Here is a 19,901-nt window from a genome sequence, read left to right on the forward strand (position 1 = left end):
TCTCTGTGACCAAGCCCTTAACTTTGCAGCTTTAAATCTTAGGCAACAATGAGATGCGGAGTTTGCACAAGGAGCATTAATGGTGAGTGGAGAGACCCTGAGCCTTCACTCCATCCATTTCTCATGTGGAAATGAAGATGATTGTATCCCCCTCAAGGTTACTGTGAAGGTTGAACGTGGACACATACAGGCATCAACAGTAGCTCCAACGGAGTGGGTGCTTTTGTTCCACAAACACGTATTGAGCTCCTACTGTGTGTCAGGCATTCTTCTAGTTGCTGAGGACCAAACAGGGAATAAAATAGATCCCAAGGGAGCTTAGCAAGTGGATAACTCTTTAAATGGATCACCATGATTATTATAAGCTAATACTTATATTTCAGGAGATTCAATATGCAGACTGTTGTAGCAAAAACAGTAGTAGAATTCGAATTAGAAAAATAATAAATTTGCACCTAATTTTTCCACTTAACTGTAACCTGGGGGAACTATCCTTATTTTAATGAAAGCATGCTCATTCTCATTCATATAAAAATGCAAAGTAAAGCATCAACCAAATTACATTTTTCACCCACCAATAGACAATTACAACAGTTATAAAATGCTCCATACTGGCAATGCTGTGACAAAAATAGTCACTTTCTAAGAACTTTTTATTATTAAAAGTACTAAATACACACAAAAATATAGGTCCAACAGCCAATAACATTTTAACCATGTTTATTTCATCTGTTCCTCACTTTTATTTTACTAGAGTGTTTTAAAGGAAATTCCAGAAATTATGTCATTTCATCCCTAAGTGATCAGTAAGCAGCTCAAAAAGTTGATTACACCTAACAAAATTACTAGTAGTCCTTAATATCACCTGCTAGTCAGTCTATATTTAATTTTCCCTAAGTGTCTAAAAAGAAAGGTCTTTTTACACTTGAACCAGAGTCCAAACAGGGTCCAGCCATCGTACTGGTTGTTTTGTGTGTCAGTGTCTCTTCATCCACAAAACCCCCACCTACCTCCCCGCTTCCTGCCTGGGCAGAGGCCATGACAGTTGTCCTATAGAAGGCCCCAGGTCCTAGATTAGGATTCTGGTGACTCTGGTGTTTAATTGGTTCGTGCACTTTTTGTTTTGTTTTGTTTTGTTTTTTGAGACGGAGTCTTGCTCTGTCACCAGGCTGGAGTGCAGTGGCGTAATCTTGGCTCATTGCAACCTCTACCTCCTGGGTTCAAGCGATTCTCCTGCCTCAGACTCCCAAGTAGCTGGGAATACAGGTGCACGACACCATGCCTGGCTAATTTTTTGTATTTTTAGTAGAGATGGGGTTTTACCATGTTGGCCAGGATGGTCTTGATCTCTTGACCTCGTGATCTGCCTGCCTCGGCTTCCCAAAGTGCTGGGATTACTGCACCTTCTTTATTGCCTGGAGACTGGATTTGAGCTGCCTTCCGTTTGTGGGTGGTTTCTTTTCTTAGAGAGAGAGAGAGTGTGTGTGTGTGTGTGTGTGTGTGTGTGTGTGTGTGTATACTTCTTGGGTATTGCGGGTACTTCCTGCTACATAACCCAAGGAGGCACATGACACCAGTTGCTCTGCTTCTGGTGATGTTGAGATGGAGCCACTCTAGATAGATGCCACCTGTGAAGTTCAGCAGACGTTATTTAAACTTCCCTGAGTCTTGGTTTCCTGGAGTGAAAAAGAGGCGTGGTAAGACCTCCTTCCCAAGCAGGTTTCTGTGGCTACAGCCCTGAAAGCACTTCCAGGCTGCAAACTGCCACAGAAATGTTATGTATTAATAATATGACGATGCTTTTGGCAATTAAGGAAAATCTCCCTGCTGGGCGTGGTGGTTCACTCCTGTAATCTCAACACTTTGGGAGGCCAAGGCAGACAGATTGCTTGAGTCCAGGTGTTCAAGACAAGCCTGAGCAACATGGCGAAATCCCATCTCTACAAAAAATACAAAAATTAGCCGGGCATGGTGGCGCACACCTGTGGTCCCAGCTTGGGGGATGGAACATGACTGAGGCAAGAGGATTGCTTGAACCCAGGAGGTGGAGGTTGCAGTGAGCCAAGATTGCGCCACTGCACTCCAGCCTGGATGACAAAGCGGGACCCTGTCTCAAAAAAAGAAAAGAAAAAAAAATCTTCTTTCAAAAAACATGTTCCTTCTTCAGACACCTTTAATTGAGAAAATGATAATGCTCTTTTTTATTGGAAAAAGCTTCCAGTAGATTTTCAAAGATTGGAAACCACCAGCTTTTTAAACCAGCAGCTAACGCGGGGTTGTGATTCATTCCTCATGATTCTCGGCCTTACCACTAAGAAAACGAAAGTGTAGTGATGCCCTCTGTAGAACGGAGCCTGGCTGGGGAAGTGTAAAATCCCTCAGTCTTCTAGATCTGAGAGTCCCTGAAGGGGAAGAAAAAAAGTATTAAATGTTTATGGGATGGTTTCCTTTATCAAAAGATTCTTCTACCTCCCAGCCTCCAAGACAAGCATCCTGTGGCCCTCTTCTGTGAGGACCGGCTGGGGGAGGACCCTTTTAAAGGGATGTTGCTTATTGATTGTTAGGAACATACTTGCTATTTAAATTTTAACAGTTCTCAGCAAGCTTGCAATTCCAGAGCTTGAGAATGAGCAAATCCTTCCCAAAACAATTTTGTGTGTGTGTGTGCAAATCAGGGTGCCCAGAGATGGATCGGTTTATTTGTATTAGTTTTCACTTTAATCTCTCTTCCTGCCAGACCTTTTATCTTCTAGTGGAAGAGGAAAAAGAATAAAGAAAGAATCCTATAGTTGCAGCAGGACTGAGCAGAGCCCTGAGATGCAGAGGTCATTAATAGGCCCTGTTGTCAAATCAAACCAGGCAGCAGACTCTGGACCCTGAGGCTGGGGTTCTGGACTTTCAGGAGCTGTTTACACTCCTAGTGAACAAACAGCCAGGATCAGGCAGGGCCAGGCTGGCGGGATGGGGCCGAGGGCAGGAGGGTGGCATCTCCAGGCTTGCTCTGCTTCTCCCACAGTCTGATTAATCGCCTCAGTCACCTGGTTACAACAGTTGTCGTCTTGACTGTCTCTTTCTGAAACGACGTTTGTTCACTGTGCCTGACCGAGCAGATGAATGGCTCACTGCTAGACGCTGTGATGTCTGAAGGAAGAAAGGGGTGGAAGAAGAGCTTTACTGAGTCCAGTATCAGTCAAGCTTCCTGAGGGAAAAGATGGCATTCCTGAATGAGAGCAATCGAGGAGGACATTTTAGAAGGGGAATGTTTGCAGAGGTGCAGGTGGAGGGGAACCACTGTTCCCGGGGGCTGGTAGCCTCAGAGCGGGTTTCACTCTAAGGTTCAAGAGCCTGAGGCAGTTGCAGAACCCCAGAAGGAGAGATTGTGTAGGGTGGCTACTTGGAAAAGAGGGGGACCCTTTGGATGAAGGACCTAGGTAGCCGCAGGCAGCCTCCCAGTGAGGAAGGAAGAGCCTTACATTTGCTCCCCTCATCTACAGGAAGCCTCAGGGCAGGAGTCCCCAGGACAGAGCTGGGTAGGGAGAGTGGAGTGTGGATCTAGGGAGAGCAAGCTATCCAGTGCCTTGGGCCAATCTTACAGCTAGATGCTTTCAATGTAAGTTATTTCATACTCAGGGAGTCTTGGGGGTTATATATTATCACCCCATCTTTTCATTATTTCCTTTAATTTGTTTTTTGAGACAGAGTCTCGCTCTGTCACCCAGGCTGGAGTCCAGTGGCGCGATCTGGGCTCCTTGCAACCTCCGCCTCCCGGGTTTCAGCAATTCTCTGCCTCAGCCTCCTGAGTAGCTGCGATTACAGGCACCTGCCACTACGCCTGGCTAATTTTTTGGACTTTTAGTAGAGATGGGGTTTCACCATCTTGGCCAGGCTGGTCTTGAACTCCTGACCTCGTGATCCACCCGCCTCAGCCTCCAAAAGTGCAGGGATTACAGGCATTGTTTTAATATTTAATGGTAGTAAAACACACATAAAAAATTCATCATGTTCACCGTTTGTAAGTGCACAGCTCAGTGGCATTAAACACATTCACACTGTTTTGCCACCGTCAACACCATCCTTCTCTAGAGTTCTTTTCATGTTGCAAAGCTTCTGCACCACTAAGCAATCACTCCCCATTTCTCCTTCCTCTGCTCCTCCTACTTTCTGTCTCTGTGAATTTGACTGTTCTAGATGTCTCATGCAAGTGGAATCATGAAGTATTTGTCTTTTTCTCACTTATTTCACGTAGTATACTGTCCTCAAGGTTCATCCATGTTCCAGCATGTGTCTTAATTTCCTTCCTTTAAAAAGCTGAAGAGTAGCCATTGTATGGACAGATCGTATTTTGTTTACCCATTCATCCATCGGTGGGCAGTTGGGTTTGTTAGGAATAACACTCAAAATCCTGAGGAAATTGAACACTCGAACAAAGGATTCTTAGCAAAGCAGTTTTACTTCTGCACAGAGAGGTGCCTCCTTGGCCAGTCGCCATGACAGCACACCTGAACAAAGGGGCATGAGAGCCTTTATTCCTGACGCAAGTCCTGCCCCTGTACCCTTTCCCTATTGGCCGGGGTCGGGTCGTACAATCTAAACTAATCCCAGTTGGCTAAACATTTGATTTTTTTTTAGATAAGGTGGGCACGTAAAAGAAAGCGAAGAGGAAAGGGGAAGGGGTGTTCTGTAATGAACTAGAAAGTTAGTCCTCTTTCCAAATAAAGGAAGGAATGTGAGCTGCTACTGATGACACCTGGTACTGTGGCATGCCCAGGTGTCTAAAAAGGCAAAAAGGAAAAAAAAGGGAAAAGGCGGAAGTGGGGAGGGGTACTATAAATTAAAGAATAAAAGATTGATTGGATTCTTTGAAGAGAAACCTCATCATATCCCAGAGGTTGCTTCTACCTTTTGGCTACTGTGAATAAAGCTGCTTTGAACACAAGTGTGCACATATCTCTTCGAACCCCTCCTTTCTGTTCCTTTGAGTGTATACTGAGAAGCAGAAATGCTGGATTCTATGGTAATTTTGTCTTAATTTTTTGAGGAGCCACCATACTGTTGTCTGTAGCAGCTATACCATTTTACATTCGAAACAACCGTGCAATGGGGCGGAATTTCTCCACATCCTTCCCAACACCTGTTATTTTCTGTTTGTGTGTGTGTGTTTTCTTTTAATAATAGCCACCCTGGTGGGTATTAGATGCAATATCATTGTGGTTCTGATTTGTCCACTGTTTTCACGGAAGTTCAAACAAAACTGAACACCCTTAAGTGGGAGAGTTCGTAGTCAGCTGTGGTCTCCGTGCTTCTTTCTTCTACATACCAGTTCTCTTCAGAATGAGAATGATATTTCCATGGAAGCTGGACTTGGCACAAAGGGGCCCTGCTTTCTACCAACCAAGTCTGGTTGCCCTGATACTGGGAATGGCCTTTTGTCTTCCGCATTGACAAATGGCTATTTTCTGTAAGGGAGACTGCTTAGCAAACCAGATCACCACGAGCTGCGTGATGCAAGTGGAAGGGTTTCAGGCTCCCAGAGCGAAAAGGGAAGTTGCCCTGAGTTCTTCCGTAGGTAACTGGGAATGCGCACATTTTGTTTTTAAAGGAGACACACAGAGAGGGAGATCCTCATCAGCTGCCCATTATCCATGTCACTGGAAATCAAAAGCCAAGAACGCTGAAATGCCCAGCTGGTGGCGAAGACTGCGTTCCCAGAAAGCCATTTTTGGAAGCAGCTTGATTTGAAATAATTAAAAAGATTCCATCTTCATAGCCAACTGGCTTCATGCTTCAGAGCAGCTTAACTTTGTGTTAAGGAATCCAGTGAGCAGATTCTGAATTAGTGATAGACACCTCTGTGTGAGGCAACAGAAGTTGCCTTTGAGAGTCTCATTTTCTTTTTGGAGCAATTTATGGCCACTGCTTGGTGATCAGTAAGGAGCTGGAGTACATTTCTGATGAGCTCGCAGGCGCAGACTTACGAATGCCCGCGGTTGAGGCTGTAGGTTTTTGGAGAAGCGGCTGGGGTTTTATGTGTGGATGCTGACATGCAGCTGGTACTGTCTGCAGGCTCTGCCTAGCCCAGCACCATGGTAGAATGCGTGTACCGTCTCTTTCTGACCGTCTCTAATGTGGGTGAAAGGGACCTTCGCGCCACTTCAGGTCAGCGAGACAGCTCGATTTCCAGAAGAATTTCCCCCACCCAGGTTTTACTTCACTAATAACTTGAAAATTCAGTTCAGGCATCGTCACAATTCAGAATGGGAACCAACAGCGGATGCTGGAAGTCACTGCCAAGACCTTGTTCATTCCAGGGCATCACTCTACAAAATGACTGGGCTGAAAAGCCTGTTTAAACTCTGCAAAAAACCCACGCAAAGGTGTAGGATCTCCACCAGAGCCTTCGGAAGCCTTGCCGGCGAGAGCGCATTTGGCTGGCAGAGTCGCTCTGGCACACCTGCTGGAAAGCTGGGTGGGAAGATATTCTAAACTCGCTGTGAATTTCATTACGCCTCTCTCCAGCCAAAGCCACTCAAGGGTGTGGTGGCTTAATGGGCCTGCCACGCAGATGGGCTGCGAAATACACAGCCCATCTGTCTTTATCATGCTCATTTCCTCTTTTATTAAAATGTTAATGAATATAGTTTTTATTTATCATTCAGTGACATGTGCAGCATCCTTTTCTGGGAAACAAATCTGCAATCTGCCTAACCATGTGAGCCGACAGAGAACTTTCTCCCCTTACATACTGAACACAGGAATTAGGGACATTTTGGTTCCTTTTAAACCGACATATGCAGGTTGCACACAAAAAAATCCCTTTGCTCGTTGATGGCAGCATGGGGGGAAGTTTCCTTTCTGGCTTGCAAGTTACTAGCCACATGGCTGGAGCCTCAGTTTCCACACCTGCTAAATGGGATAAGCATTCCTTCTCCTAGAGGTGTCCTGCTAAGCAAATGAGATGTTCCCTGAGAAGGCCTTTGCATTCACCTCTTATTATTCAGACATGATAAGTCTGTGGGCTTGAATTCGTTTTCTTCATTCTTTCAGACTCTCCGTGGAAGGTGCATCTGTCAAACGTTGGCCCCGAGATGACAGGCGTCACCGTGAGCGGCCTGACTCCGGCTCGTACCTATCAATTCCGGGTGTGCGCGGTGAACGAAGTGGGCAGGGGCCAGTACAGCGCCGAGACAAGCAGGTGCGTGAATCCTGCCCCAGGTGGGGGCGCGGAACAGCCAGGGGCCTGAACGCCAAAGAGAAGCATCACGTTAGGTGGTGGAATTGATCACAGCAACTCGCTGGCCTCCCTCAGGGAGACTGGCCAAAACGTGAGCAGAAAAGCCTGTCGCAAAGAGGGAAACACAGTCCCACGCAGGCTTAGCTGGGCCTTCCTTCATTGCTGTGAGGCAGGTTTCTTGGATTTGTCCTGTGGCGAGCTGGCTGTGCCTACATAAATCGCTCCTGACAGCACAGTCCCCTGTATACAGGAAATTAAAGAGCTTACACGTTTTCCATGTCCTTTGCCCACCCCACTGCCAGATGGAAGCTGATGCCACAGTCTTAACAAGTCAACACCTAGCGTGCTGTAAGGGAAGCTGAAGATTCTGCTGTCTCTGTAGAGGCATCGCGTTCCTGAGCGATCTTCATGCTCTCCCATCCCTGAGAGGGCCGCCTCTGAAAAGTCTCATTCGGAGGTGACATGGGAAAATGGCTTCATCACATTTCAGCACACCCTCCCCAACCAACCTGAGCTTTCAGTGGGCTTGACTTGTAGGACAGCTCAGCTCTAAATACCTTTTTTTTCCCCAAAAAAATGTGGGAGTTTGATATGAGAAATATTGAAAGAGCCAGAGAAAACTGTTTGGGAGGAGCCTGAGACGGCAGGCCCACAAGCGGACGCGTTCAGGCTTGCAGTCTTCCTAAAGGGCTGAGGTGCTGGGGTTATTCACACAGAACAAAGTCACCTCCATGCTTTCCTCATTGCTTGGTTAACTGATTTTCTATTACGTTAATTTGTAGTAAGTGTTTCTCATGTCATTTTGGTTTCATCGCCTTTGTGTTTTGCTTTTCTTGAAACCCGATTTCCATAAATAGTCAGGCTCAAGATTCAGCAAGATAGATGAAATATAAATGGGCCCCCGCTGTTTCTGGTACTCATCTCTCTTGTTCCTACCTGTCTTTTATTTTTAGGTTGATGCTACCTGAAGAACCACCTAGTGCTCCCCCGAAAAATATAGTGGCCAGTGGGCGGACTAATCAGTCCATTATGGTCCAGTGGCAGCCACCCCCAGAAACAGAGCACAACGGGGTGTTGCGTGGATACATCCTCAGGCAAGTACCCTGTGATTGGCCATTTTTAGGCCGCCATTAGAGCTGAGCGTCGATTTCACCAAGGGTTGCAAACTCTAATGTCTGTAAGAGCCAAACAGGAACCAAAGGAGTCAGGCCAGGTGTGAGATGTTAGGGAGTGGTGGAGACTGTGGCAAACTGGAGGGCACAGGCCAACATGGGCAGCCTTGCAGAGACATTCTGTGCATATCTGACCATAAATGACACACACAAAACTGGTGTCAGGGTAGCATTTTGGCAGGAGAATGGAGGGGATATTAGGGATTGGAAGCAAGGTATATTATTCATTGTGAGGCTTTTTTTTTTTTTTTTTAGATGGAGTTTCGCTCTTGTCACCCAGGCTGGAGTGCAGTGGCACGCTCTTGTCTCACTGCAACCTCTGCTGCCTGGGTTCAAGCGATTCTCCTGCCTCAGCCTCCCGAGTAGCTGGGATTACAGGCATGTGCCACCACACCTGGCTAATTTTTGTATTTTTAGTAGAGACAGGGTTTCACCATGTTGACCAAGCTGGTCTCACACTCCTGACCTCAGGTGATCTGTCCCCCTCAGCCTCCCAGTCCTCAGCTGGGATTACAGGTGTGAGCCACCACACCTGGCCTCATTGTGAGTCTTTTGATTCCATTTACGTTTGCAACCAAGGGCATGTGTTGTTCAATACAGTAATTTTAAATTAAGAATAATTAATTTCATATAATTATTAGCGAGTTGTCACCATGCTGGTGTATTGCTTGCTATTGCCAGATCTTCTAGTATTTCCAGAAATCCAAAGATCTAGCTTTGTACCTGAAACTTCACAACTTTTAGATGTTGGAAATGAAATCAATATATTTGGAAACAAAGGGCAGGGCTAACGCACACTTCTGCAGGCCAGATGTGGCTGAAGGGTAGCCAGTGTGCTATCTTTGCTTTATAAAGGACAGTTAGGCTTCTAGAATTATTGGGAACACTGTGTCTGAGCTTGTCTGTGTTTGAGAGAAGAAACCTCCTTTGCCAAATCTGCTCATTTTAAAATTGCACTGAACGTGACCATTGCAGTGGCCTGTTGACACAAATAAAAGAAAAAGCAGAATTGCATGATAATTATTAAATCTCTTCTAATAGATTGCACCACCGTGGACATATTTGTTCATTTTACCAATGTTATTGGGACAAGAATGGTGGGTATCCCCTTATTCCCTTCCTGGGTTCATTCCAAGTGTGTGATCAGTAAATAGTGGCTAACAAAGGTCTTCAGCAGACAGATGTAATTTCTTAGATAAATGTGAGAAATTGGGAAATGTTGCATCTTCAGCTTCATTATCCTTGTGTATGAAGGGCAACGCCTTCCCTGTGTATATGTGTATAACCATCCATTCATCATTTAATATGTGTTTTTCTATATGGCTGGACTATTTGCCTGTCAAAACCAATTTGCCGCTGTTTTCAAGTTTTTCCTCCAGCGTCGGGATTCTCTTCTAAATGTAAGCCAGACTGTGACCCACCTGAAGTGGTTTAAATGGGCCATCCCCAGGGGTACACAAAGAGCTCCAATCAATAGCAAGGCCCCTGTTGTCTCGAGGCTCCAACTGTCCTTCCTCATTTCAAAGAAGAGGGAAGAGGTGCTTGCAGTTTTGTCCCCTCGGGGTGGGGGCCGCAGGCTCTGGTTCCTGTTGATCCCCTGGGACAGTTCCTAATTGGCTGACCACCTCCGCTCCCGAAAACAGCCCCATGTCCCTGCTGCCTGCGGCCGAGGGGTCCTGTGGCACTGCTGCTCTTGCCCCTGCCTTAGCCATTACCTCTCTTTCTGCACCCATCCACCAATGAGAATAATTGGCCGCCCTCTCTCCCCAGCAGCACAGGCCTGTCATCCCTCTGCCTCTGCCTTTCTTCAGCACGTGCAGGAAGAGTTTCCTTAGGCTGAAGCTGTCAAGTAAGGACTTTAAAAGTCATCCCACAGAACCAGGCCTGGGGCACAGAATTTAATAATAAAATCTCTCTGATGTTATGAGGCCACGTCGGGGACTGCACATTTCTCTATTTTGCGGGATTGCTACTGTTAAAAGGATTTTCTGTGATGGGGTCAGTAGAGTTGGGTGCTGGAGATGAGGGCATCTTCTGTATTTGCAGGAGCTTAAATCCAGAAAGCCCCAAGATGCGGGTGCACTACCCTAGGCCTGTGAATATCAAAGTTTTCAGAAATGAAAGAGCCAAAATGAATTTGCTTAGAAACGCTTCCACGTAATCCTCTGGTCTGCACGTCAGCTCTCTGTTTGCGAGTGTGTATCCTCCAGGGCACAGTCTCTGTGTCAGATCCAAGGCACAATGCAAGGAAAGCAAAGAGAAATAAATCACTTCCGTGGCTCCAGCCATAAGAAGTAGTTAGGATGCGTGTGCAGCAATAAAATATTTATAATAATAGGCAGGGTGTTTCTTTGAAAGGAGCATAGGGGTTATGTCCTTTAAAAACATTCTCCTGTTTATTTCTGTATAAAAAATCATCTTGTTCTGGCTGAGATGGTCTCCGGGGCAACATATCTTACCAGCAAGAGGAGGCTGCCCTGCACTTCCCTTATTAATTGTGACCTTCTTAGACATCCTGTGACTATTACAAAAGCCACTGGTAATAGAGCCACTGGTCAGAATGGGCCAACGTGACTGTTCTGGAGGGGAGCGCAGGCTCTTTGGAAGATGTGAATTCTGCAGTTTGTTTTTCACGGTGGTATCAAGAGTGGCCCCGGAGAAGATGGGTGGCTCATGCAGGTGTAGTTCCTTATAACGCATACTTATCTCTACCATACTTCTCAGTAGAAGAGCGGTGTTTAAAAATGTTTATATACTTAGAGAGTGCTTTACACCTTCACATCTCTTTTACATTCAGTGTCTCCTTTGACTCTTACAACAAGCATGGAAATGCTACTGTCATTCCCACCTTAAAGAGGCGGAAACCAAGGCTCAGAGAAGTTTGGAATTTTCCCAACACCACCCAGCTCCTGAATGGCCACTGAGCAAAGTCTTCCGATGTAGGTTCCTTGGCTCTTCCCTGGAACGTGCATTGTGTAGCGTTGGGTCCACATAAGGAATCCTTCTTAAGGGCCATCCTTGTTCCATCGTGTAATTACAGATGGTGCTTGGTGCCAGCATGCACAGGCTACTCAGGTGCATGGTGTGGGCACGGAGCCAGTTTCTACCTTTTCCCAAATGGCTGTCTCAGTCCCATTTAAGAGTTCATCTTTTGTAGATGGTGAATGTAAGTGGAAATACCTGTCACACAGGTGAATCCATGCCAAGCCTTTCTCCCAGTGGCCCACTGCCTTGAGGACCATCATGCTATGTCGGTGATCTGAACGCCCCCTGGCAATTGCATGTGTACTTGCTTGGTTCAGGTCGTTCAGTAAAGGAGTTAGAGATGGACACACTGTGAAGCCAAAACGTGGTTTGATAACTTGACTTTCATTTTTGCCCATCACGGAATAACGCTGTCCCTTCCCTGAGTCTCCCACCAGGCAAGCCCAGAGGCCACTTGCTCCTTTCAGGCAAGAGACAGAAGGAAGCCTGGTACCTTCTTGCTGTTCAAGGGCCATCTGCTTATCATCATTTGTTTTCTATCAAACAGGCCCCACCAAGTGCACATGGTCGGTGGCAAGAGGGAGCGAGAGAATGCTCTCGGAAACTCCTGATTTTTGTGAAGAACCTTGTACGACCATTTCTCGATTTCCTCACTTCATTTTCAAGCCATCCTTCTCTTGGGAAAGTTGTTTTACATTTTAGGGCCTGAATTTCTGGGTTTCTTCTCTGCTTCGATGTCAGCAGCCTTACTGATGTTCCGGTCCACGCGTGTCTATCTCAGCTCCTTCCCCTTCGTGCTCAGGTGCCCTGCCCGCATGGGACCACACAGGTAATGGATCTGGAATCTGCAGAGCCACAGAACTCAGAGATCAGCATCCTGGAGGAGCCTGAAGATTTCCACACACCATGAAAAGCCAGCGGATTTGCTGCCACTCAAGTGTGGGACTGTGAGGCAGGAGCCACTTCTGGGATAGAAATCAGAGGCTTTTGGCAGCTGCAGGATGACTGGGCAGTCACTACTACTGGGGATACCCCTGGCTTTACCCAGGGGGGCTGATCTAGGAAAGCTCAGTAAATTACCTGAGTCAGTTCAGTGCATTAACTTCTATAGACTGAATCGTGGAGAAACGTTTGCTAATCAAAATAATACAACGTAAATCTTCTCACAGGACACACAGCAGTTTCCTAATTTATACATCCTAAGTCCTGAGTTGTGTTCATTATCTTTTTCATAAACACTACTTTAAATTTCCACCTTTAGTACGCTAAGAACATAGTACCCAAGCACTCACAGAGGTCTTCTACAAAGCAATTTGTCATAGTTAGTGCTGGACTAGTATTTTAGAAATTTCAACACCTTTTCAAAGCCGCTTATTCCTGTTCTGGGATATGCTTGGACAAACCTGCAGTTCCTAGTGGAGCTCTGTCCCTGGAGACCACGAGACCATGTGCTGCCTGCTTCTGAAAGTCTCCCCACGTTTCAGACTCACAAGAGGAAAGTGTTTCTCAAACTGATTTACAGCAACTCCCCGATGGAAATCATGTCTGGAATTTTTGGTCCTAAGTCACTGTAGTCCCTAGACGACTTACATGTAAAAAGCTGTAATTTTTTCTAAACCATTATGTAGTTGAAATGTCAGTTCCATTTTGCCTTGAGCTTATAATCACTGTGAGATTAGAGCACACTTTTCAAAATCATCAAGTTGGGAAATAGTATTGTTTAGGGCTGACCTCTAAGCTCTGTTCTTGATTATTTACTTCCACTTCCCCCAACCCTGCAGAATAACTGCGGGTAAACACAGTTCCCGGGTCCAGTTATTTCCTTATCATGACGGGCTTCCTTCGTGGCACAGGTACCGCCTGGCTGGCCTTCCCGGAGAGTACCAGCAGCGGAACATCACCAGCCCAGAGGTGAACTACTGCCTGGTGACAGACCTGATCATCTGGACACAGTATGAGATACAGGTGGCAGCATACAACGGGGCTGGCCTGGGCGTCTTCAGCAGGGCAGTGACCGAGTACACCTTGCAAGGAGGTAAGCTTGTCTCCAAAACCATGAGGCGGCGGGATCTTTGCCGGGGAATGGGATTTGCAAAGTTTGACTGGAGTATGTTAGAAAGAAAAACAGAGAATTCAGTCCCCTAGGGAGCGTTTACAAGAAAATTCATCACGTATTTAATGGGATCTCTCCAGCTATTCCTCAACGAAAGCAGAACCGTAGACAGGAGACAAATAATATTCCAACTGCTTTTTCAGTGACTAAGGAAGTTTCTTTACACGCCTTTTGATGGTTGCATCTAGTCTTGAAAAGTCTGTGGAACTGGATTTTTCTAAATGGAGTGATTGTAGGTTTTCGCAGAAAAGCTGGCTGTGGAATTCTGTGTGATAATCTGAGTGTTTTTCAAAGAGCACAATGATTACTCATAGTTTTATTTTTTAATGACATAACATGATTATTGGTAATCGAATTTGCAACGTGGTACTTTTTTTGGTTGCCCTTTTCAGTTACACAAGCAATCAATCTACTAGGTCAATAAAAACTGCCCCCCACCCCTGGAAAAATTGACCAGACATAAATGTCATAAAGCCAGTGGTTCTTAAATATGTGTGGTGAGACCCGGGTGCGGCGTGGCAGGCTTTCCACAGCATCTGGTTCCTCCGCTGTTTTCTGAAAGATTCAGATCTCAGCCCCAGGAGGAGCGAGCGTTGGGAGATGTCCTCCACATCTGCATTTCACTGTTATACTGCTCTTAGCAGGAATAAATAGACCCTCTCCCAACACAGCCTCATTTGTCCTACAGCAGCCCAGATCCTTGCCCAGGGAAGTAATTTTTTTACCGAGTCTAAAATCCTTTTTCACTCTGCAATGTATGCCTTCGCCTGATTCACAAGTGTGACTTTATTTGCTTAGGCATTTTTATTGCTACCAGACCTTGACCTTTTTCAAATGGTAAGGTTTCTGACTGCCCACTTCTCTTCCCAAATCATGCCTGAGACCTAATGTTCCTTGATATTACATGCTGTTATTATCATCCCGTATTGATTGGCTGTCTGTTGTCATCTGTAAGTCCATAAATCCTCCTTTATAAATTAAGTGCAGTCAGTTCTGCCTGCACAGTGACTAGCAGAAATATTTAAATGCAGGACAGCCAGGAAGGACCTGTCCATCTGCGAGTAATTCTTGATTACTCATTTGAAAAGGAAAATGGCTGAAAACCTGGACAATTAACATTTGCTTTAATTAGTCTATTTAATAAAATAACAATAAACTTAGAAACACTTAAAAAGACTCCCATTGCTATAAGTAATCCCTTATTACTATTAACCGTGACTGTTTCATTTTATTTCTGGTGCATTTGAGTTTTGCGTGGGGCAGAGGAAAGTGGATCTCCACCTAAATGAGAAGGGCTTTGAGGCTTTGGACTCTGGCTTTTATTCAGTTGGCACTGGGGAACCATGAAAGGCTTAAGATCTGTGAGTGACATAAGCAAAATGTTGCATTAGGAGGCAGAATCTGTGCATGGGTTTGCAGGGAAGATGGGAGGCGGGGAGCAGAGAATGGCAGCAGGGACTCCAGAGACAAAAAAATGGAGTGACAAGTGTCCCCCAGCTCCGAAGGCTGGCAATGAGAAGAGATAGGGATGCAAGTTTGGGTGGGACACCATTGTTTTCAAAACAGCTCGCATGGATTCTGGGGTCGTGCCTTCCAGCAACCCTGTAAACGAATGCAGTTTCAGCCCCACGAGCACCTCCCAGTGCCTCCTGTACAACAGGGCTGGGTATAAAAACAGGAACAGGCCCAGTGCCTCCTGTACAGTGGGACTGGGTATGAAAACAGGAACAGAGCCCTGACCCTTCCTCAAAGTGCAGACAGTTTATAGGATAGAGCAGGGCAAGTTTCATTTTCAGGCACCTGTTCATAGGAAGCTGAATATTAGCTAACTGGAATTTAGTTGGTCTGAAATCACACAGGCCACAAAGGCAGAACCAGCACTGACATCTGGGCTTCCGAGACAAGACCGCTGTTCTCTAAGTGACATTGGCTGCCTCTGATGTCACTAGGACTTGAGAGGAGATTTCAGCCTTGTTGGTGAGGGACTGTACTTAGGCTAGTGGGTTGGGGTGCAGGGTTCCCCCTAAGATGGTGGCACAGTGGGTAGGGTCCTGCCTCCATGTCCAAGTAGTCCTCTGGATGGGGAAATTACTAAATTATGCTTTGCTCTGGGAATGAACTTTTTCCCATATGTGGTGAGAACCTGACTTCGATTGGTCCAAATCTGGTTCATCATCTATACTTTTAAAAAAGAAAAAAAGAATGCACTTCATGAGTGAACGTTTGTGAATAATGCTGCAGGTGCAGTTTCCCATCTGCAGCTCGGCTTCTGTAGCAGCGCCATCCTTCCCTTGCTTGGGTGTTTGACATCAGGGGTTGGTATACAGAGCCCCTCATGGGTCTCAGGGCACCCAGCAGACACAGTCGTAATTCCTGTCTTCGTGTCTTCTTCATGTCGTCCGCCTCAGCACTCCTGGGAGCACCCTCGTCTGGATGTGGATGGCGCTCCCTTGTTCCCTTTTAAGCCCGTGTGGAAACGCAGGTGGCCCCATCCTCCCTTTGAGGGACTCAGCCCTCCCTCTCTGGATGTCTCGGACTCCCGTGTGCTTGGTGGGATGGTAAATGCCCCTGGGGAATCTCCCCGGAGCTTGCTGGGATTGGGCAGGTCATGTCGTGCTTTTCTTCCAGACTCTGACTCCAACCCTAAACCTATTCCTGGGCCACTAGGATGAATATCTCAGGCTTGTGACAGTCTCGGAGACACCAGGCACCACCCACCTGACCTTTCTTTGTTCGAGGGACATGCTTGAGTCCCAGGATAAATTGGGGGTGATAACACTTACTGGCCAGAGCATTAGGACACTGTCCCTTGGACGTGGCTGGGGTCAGGCATGTGGCAGGCAGCAGGAGGGGGTGGCCCATGGCCTGCGGGACATGGCTGGCTTGGCTGGCTGCACAGCCTTGATGCCTCAGTGTAGTCAAATGCACTTATCCCTCTGTGCTATTCAAGGACCTCCCAGCCAGCCACGCTGCCCCTGAACAGAATGAAGCGAGCGTATGAATTCTGTCCTGAATCCACATTCCCCTCTGTGACAGGCCATGGCTAGGAGATGATGTCAGACCACCAGTCTAGAAAGAGCTGGGGAGGTGAAGGGAAGACAGGGGCAATGCTTGCCTGGCTCTGGAGGGGAAGACGCAATGAATGGGACAGAAAGGGATCTGCCTAGAAGGTGGCACATGAGGAAGCAGAGTGACAAGAGGGACTGTGACTGTGAATGCATCAGGGGGACAGTGGTGGGGGCGCAGTGAGCGTGACGTTTCACACACGTATATATTCACATGTCTTTCTGGATATGTGACCCCCAGAAAGAGCCCTTCCCAGGAGTCCATCCAGGCCTCACTCCATATTTACTACTAATGTGCCTTCAAGAAGCACCTGTGCCCGTTCTGAGCCTCCAGTTTTCATTTGTGAAACTGTGGCATTTACACCTGTCCTGACTCAAAGGGCACTGTGAAGAGGAGGTGAGATACTACGTGTGAAAAGGCTTTGAAAACAAGGAGACATCATGCACATGCCAGCAGTGTAGCTTTGTCTGTATTCGTTTTTCCACTGTGATGAAGAGTGTCTACTAAGGTATTTGAATGCTTCCATAGGGGCCATTACACTGGAAGAGATCTGGGGGCCATCTCCCTGCTAACAGTAACATCAAACAGAGACACTCAAGAATTGATGTGAGTGCCTGTGGTGTGCACAGAGTTGTGGGATGGGCCCTGACCCCGAGGGTAGGGAAGATATCTGGTGTGTCATCATCCTTGGGGACCTGCAGTCTGGCCCCGGAGGTGAGACTGACATTCATGAAATAAGAGCAGGAAGTAGAAAAGAGATCAGCCTCACTCATGCACAGTCACCCCTCATCTATCTGCAGATCGGGGTACTGGGCATGCTTTGAAGGGTCCTCAATCAGCACCCAGAGGAATGGGCTATGGACATGAGGGTTGTGATCCACGTGGTGGGGGAACCTCAGAGTTTGCAGCTGTCTGTGTTGCTTAGGAATAGTGTCTGACTGCTAGAAACAGACCCACAGTGATAGGAGCTTAAACAAGATAGAGCTGTGTTTTTGCTTTTCTCACATCAAGGGGTTGGGCAGTGGGTGGGCAGTCATAGCAGCAGCTCCGAGGTCGTCAGAGATTCAGGGTTCTTTGTCTTTTTGGCTGCCACTTTAGCACGTGCCTCAGGTCACAAGCCTGCTGCTGCAGTGCCAGCCATTGCATCCCCACTCTAGAAGGCAACAAGGAGGAAGGCTCAGGGTTGTGCCTCGGGAATGAGTATGCCCACCTTTAAGGAACTTTCTTAGAAGTCCCATTTGCTGCTGACTCTGCTTACAATTCCTGGAATTCTCTCTGTGTGGGAGAGGCTGGCAATGTGGCCTTCCAGCTGGACACATATTTGTCCTTTGTTAAGGAAGGAAGGGAAAGCTCACAGCTTCTGCCTCACTTTCTAAGTGAGATGAAATCTCCTGACAGTGGGCTCCTGGCTTGCCTCACAGAGAGTGAAAACTGCAAAAGCACAGGCCCTCCAGGCCACAGCTTCCCACCCATCCCCTGAGGGCTCCTCAGCCTCAGGCCCCCAGCTCCGTGGGGCTGTTTCGGCATTAAGTGCTCAATGCTTATTTGCTGCTGTGAGCCCCACTTAGGGGCCTGAAGTACCCCCCAGCTATTAGCACTGATTGTCAAGGCAGCCTAGAGGCCTGAGTAGGTCCTTGAAGCTGAAAAGGGAGTAATTAAAACGCCTGTAAACTGAAAGGGAAAGCATAACTCATAAAATTAATTATTTGTCAGCATAATTTGGGACATTATTGGAATGTCTACGAACAGAATTCGACAGTGTGTCAGAGAGCATGCAGAAGGCAGGAAATGCCCAGCCAGGAGGAGAAGGAAGCCCTAGGCCAGCCAGCCTCATTTCTCCTCCTCCCTTCAGCGAGTGGCAGCTTGATGCATCTGGGGAAATGAGATGTAATTCATCTTGACTTTAATAAGGCCCTTGGATTGAGCTCCTCCTGAGAAAGTATCCAAATGCCCGGGAAAGATGGTGCAGTGTGCACTACCATTAGGTGGGTGTGGAACTGGCTAGGCTGCTGTCTCAAAGAGAACTCAGCAGTGACACAGCATTTGCCTGGGCTGAGGGAGGGAGGGGCATGCAGGCTGCCCTGGTTGGCACCAGCAGCAGGCACGGAACAATGGAGAAGCTGTCTGCTGCAGGGGGAGGTAGCAGCTCATTCTTCTAGAGCATAGATTTTTGGTCTCAAATGTGTTTCCTTCAAGGCAACTCCTTAAGGAAGATCAGCAGCCTGTAGTGAGCACAGTGTGATGTTGACCCCTGAAGCCATTTGAACCCACTACTCACTGGCCACACACCTCATTTTTCTTTTCTTTTTTTTTTTTTTTTTTTTTTGAGACGGAGTCTTGCGCTGTCACCCAGGCTGGAGTGCAGTAGCGCGATCTCGGCTCACTGAAAGCTCCGCCTCCTGGGTTCACGCCATTCTCCTGCCTCAGCCTCCCAAGTAGCTGGGACTACAGGTGCCCGCCACCACGTCTTGCTAATTTTTTTTGTATTTTATTAGAGACAGGGTTTCACCGTGTTAGCCAGGATGGTCTTGATCTCCTGACCTTGTGATCTGCCTGCCTCAGCCTCCCAAAGTGCTGGGATTACAGGCTTGAGCCACCACGCCCGGCCCTCGTTTTTCTTTTCAATCCCGTTTATGGCTGAGATATATTTAAAATGCATGGTTTGTCCACTCCAGTTCTTCGCAAGCTCTCGGCAGGGGCTAGCACCTTGGACACATGGGGATTACTTAATATAAACTTTCTAACTTTCCTGACTTTTCTTATCCCCCTTCATCCACCATCCCCCATTATCTTGTCGGCCAATCCCATTTAATAGATTTTATTAACGGTGCCTCCATGACCTTTTCAGCTCAAGGCATTTTAAAATGGGACATATTAACTTACAAATTGAGCAGCAAAGCTCTAATACAGTTTCAGCCAAGTGAACTTTCTGTGGGGTGAGAGGAAATGTTGGCACTGTCACAGAAGCTGTGGCCTGAAACTCCAACAGACTCAGTTCCACATGTCAAATTTCTGTGATGATTACCCACGATGAAATGGAAAATAACTGAAATTTACTCGAGAATTTTAAATTTAAATAACTGAAATGGACTCAGAAATCAATACGCTTTTGGTGTCAAATGGAAAACATTCTGCAGAGTGTAAGTTGTGTATAACCGAGTGCCCAGTATAATTAGAAACATTTTTCTTACTGCCAGTGTTTACTTCAGCAACTTTCTAATAATGTAGCTTGGGAGGGAGAGTACTGTAGTCATTGGAAGCAATCAGTAGTTCATATCGATGCTGACTCGCTGTTTGGCTCACAAATTCAGTTTTTGTTAGAAATTGTTCAAAT

The 19,901-nt window shown here is 46.7% G+C and overlaps 1 protein-coding gene across 4 annotated transcripts in view; it reads left to right on the top strand.

Annotated features, from left to right (window-relative positions):
- Positions 1 to 19,901, top strand: part of SDK1 (sidekick cell adhesion molecule 1) — a 973,914-nt gene that overhangs the window by 719,247 nt on the left and 234,766 nt on the right. For all 4 annotated transcript variants that reach the window (XR_010122494.1, XR_010122492.1, XR_010122493.1 and 1 more), the window contains exons 15-17: positions 7,045 to 7,192; positions 8,185 to 8,325; positions 13,242 to 13,423. Coding sequence is in view for 1 of the 4 variants with exons in the window: in XM_063646050.1 (XP_063502120.1) it covers positions 7,045 to 7,192; positions 8,185 to 8,325; positions 13,242 to 13,423 (471 nt within the window). In the remaining 3 variants the exon portion in view is untranslated. The remainder of the gene's footprint in view (positions 1 to 7,044; positions 7,193 to 8,184; positions 8,326 to 13,241; positions 13,424 to 19,901) is intronic.

Source organism: Symphalangus syndactylus, chromosome 9, assembly GCF_028878055.3.
Source record: "Symphalangus syndactylus isolate Jambi chromosome 9, NHGRI_mSymSyn1-v2.1_pri, whole genome shotgun sequence".
In the NCBI taxonomy this organism is placed as follows: domain Eukaryota; kingdom Metazoa; phylum Chordata; class Mammalia; order Primates; family Hylobatidae; genus Symphalangus; species Symphalangus syndactylus.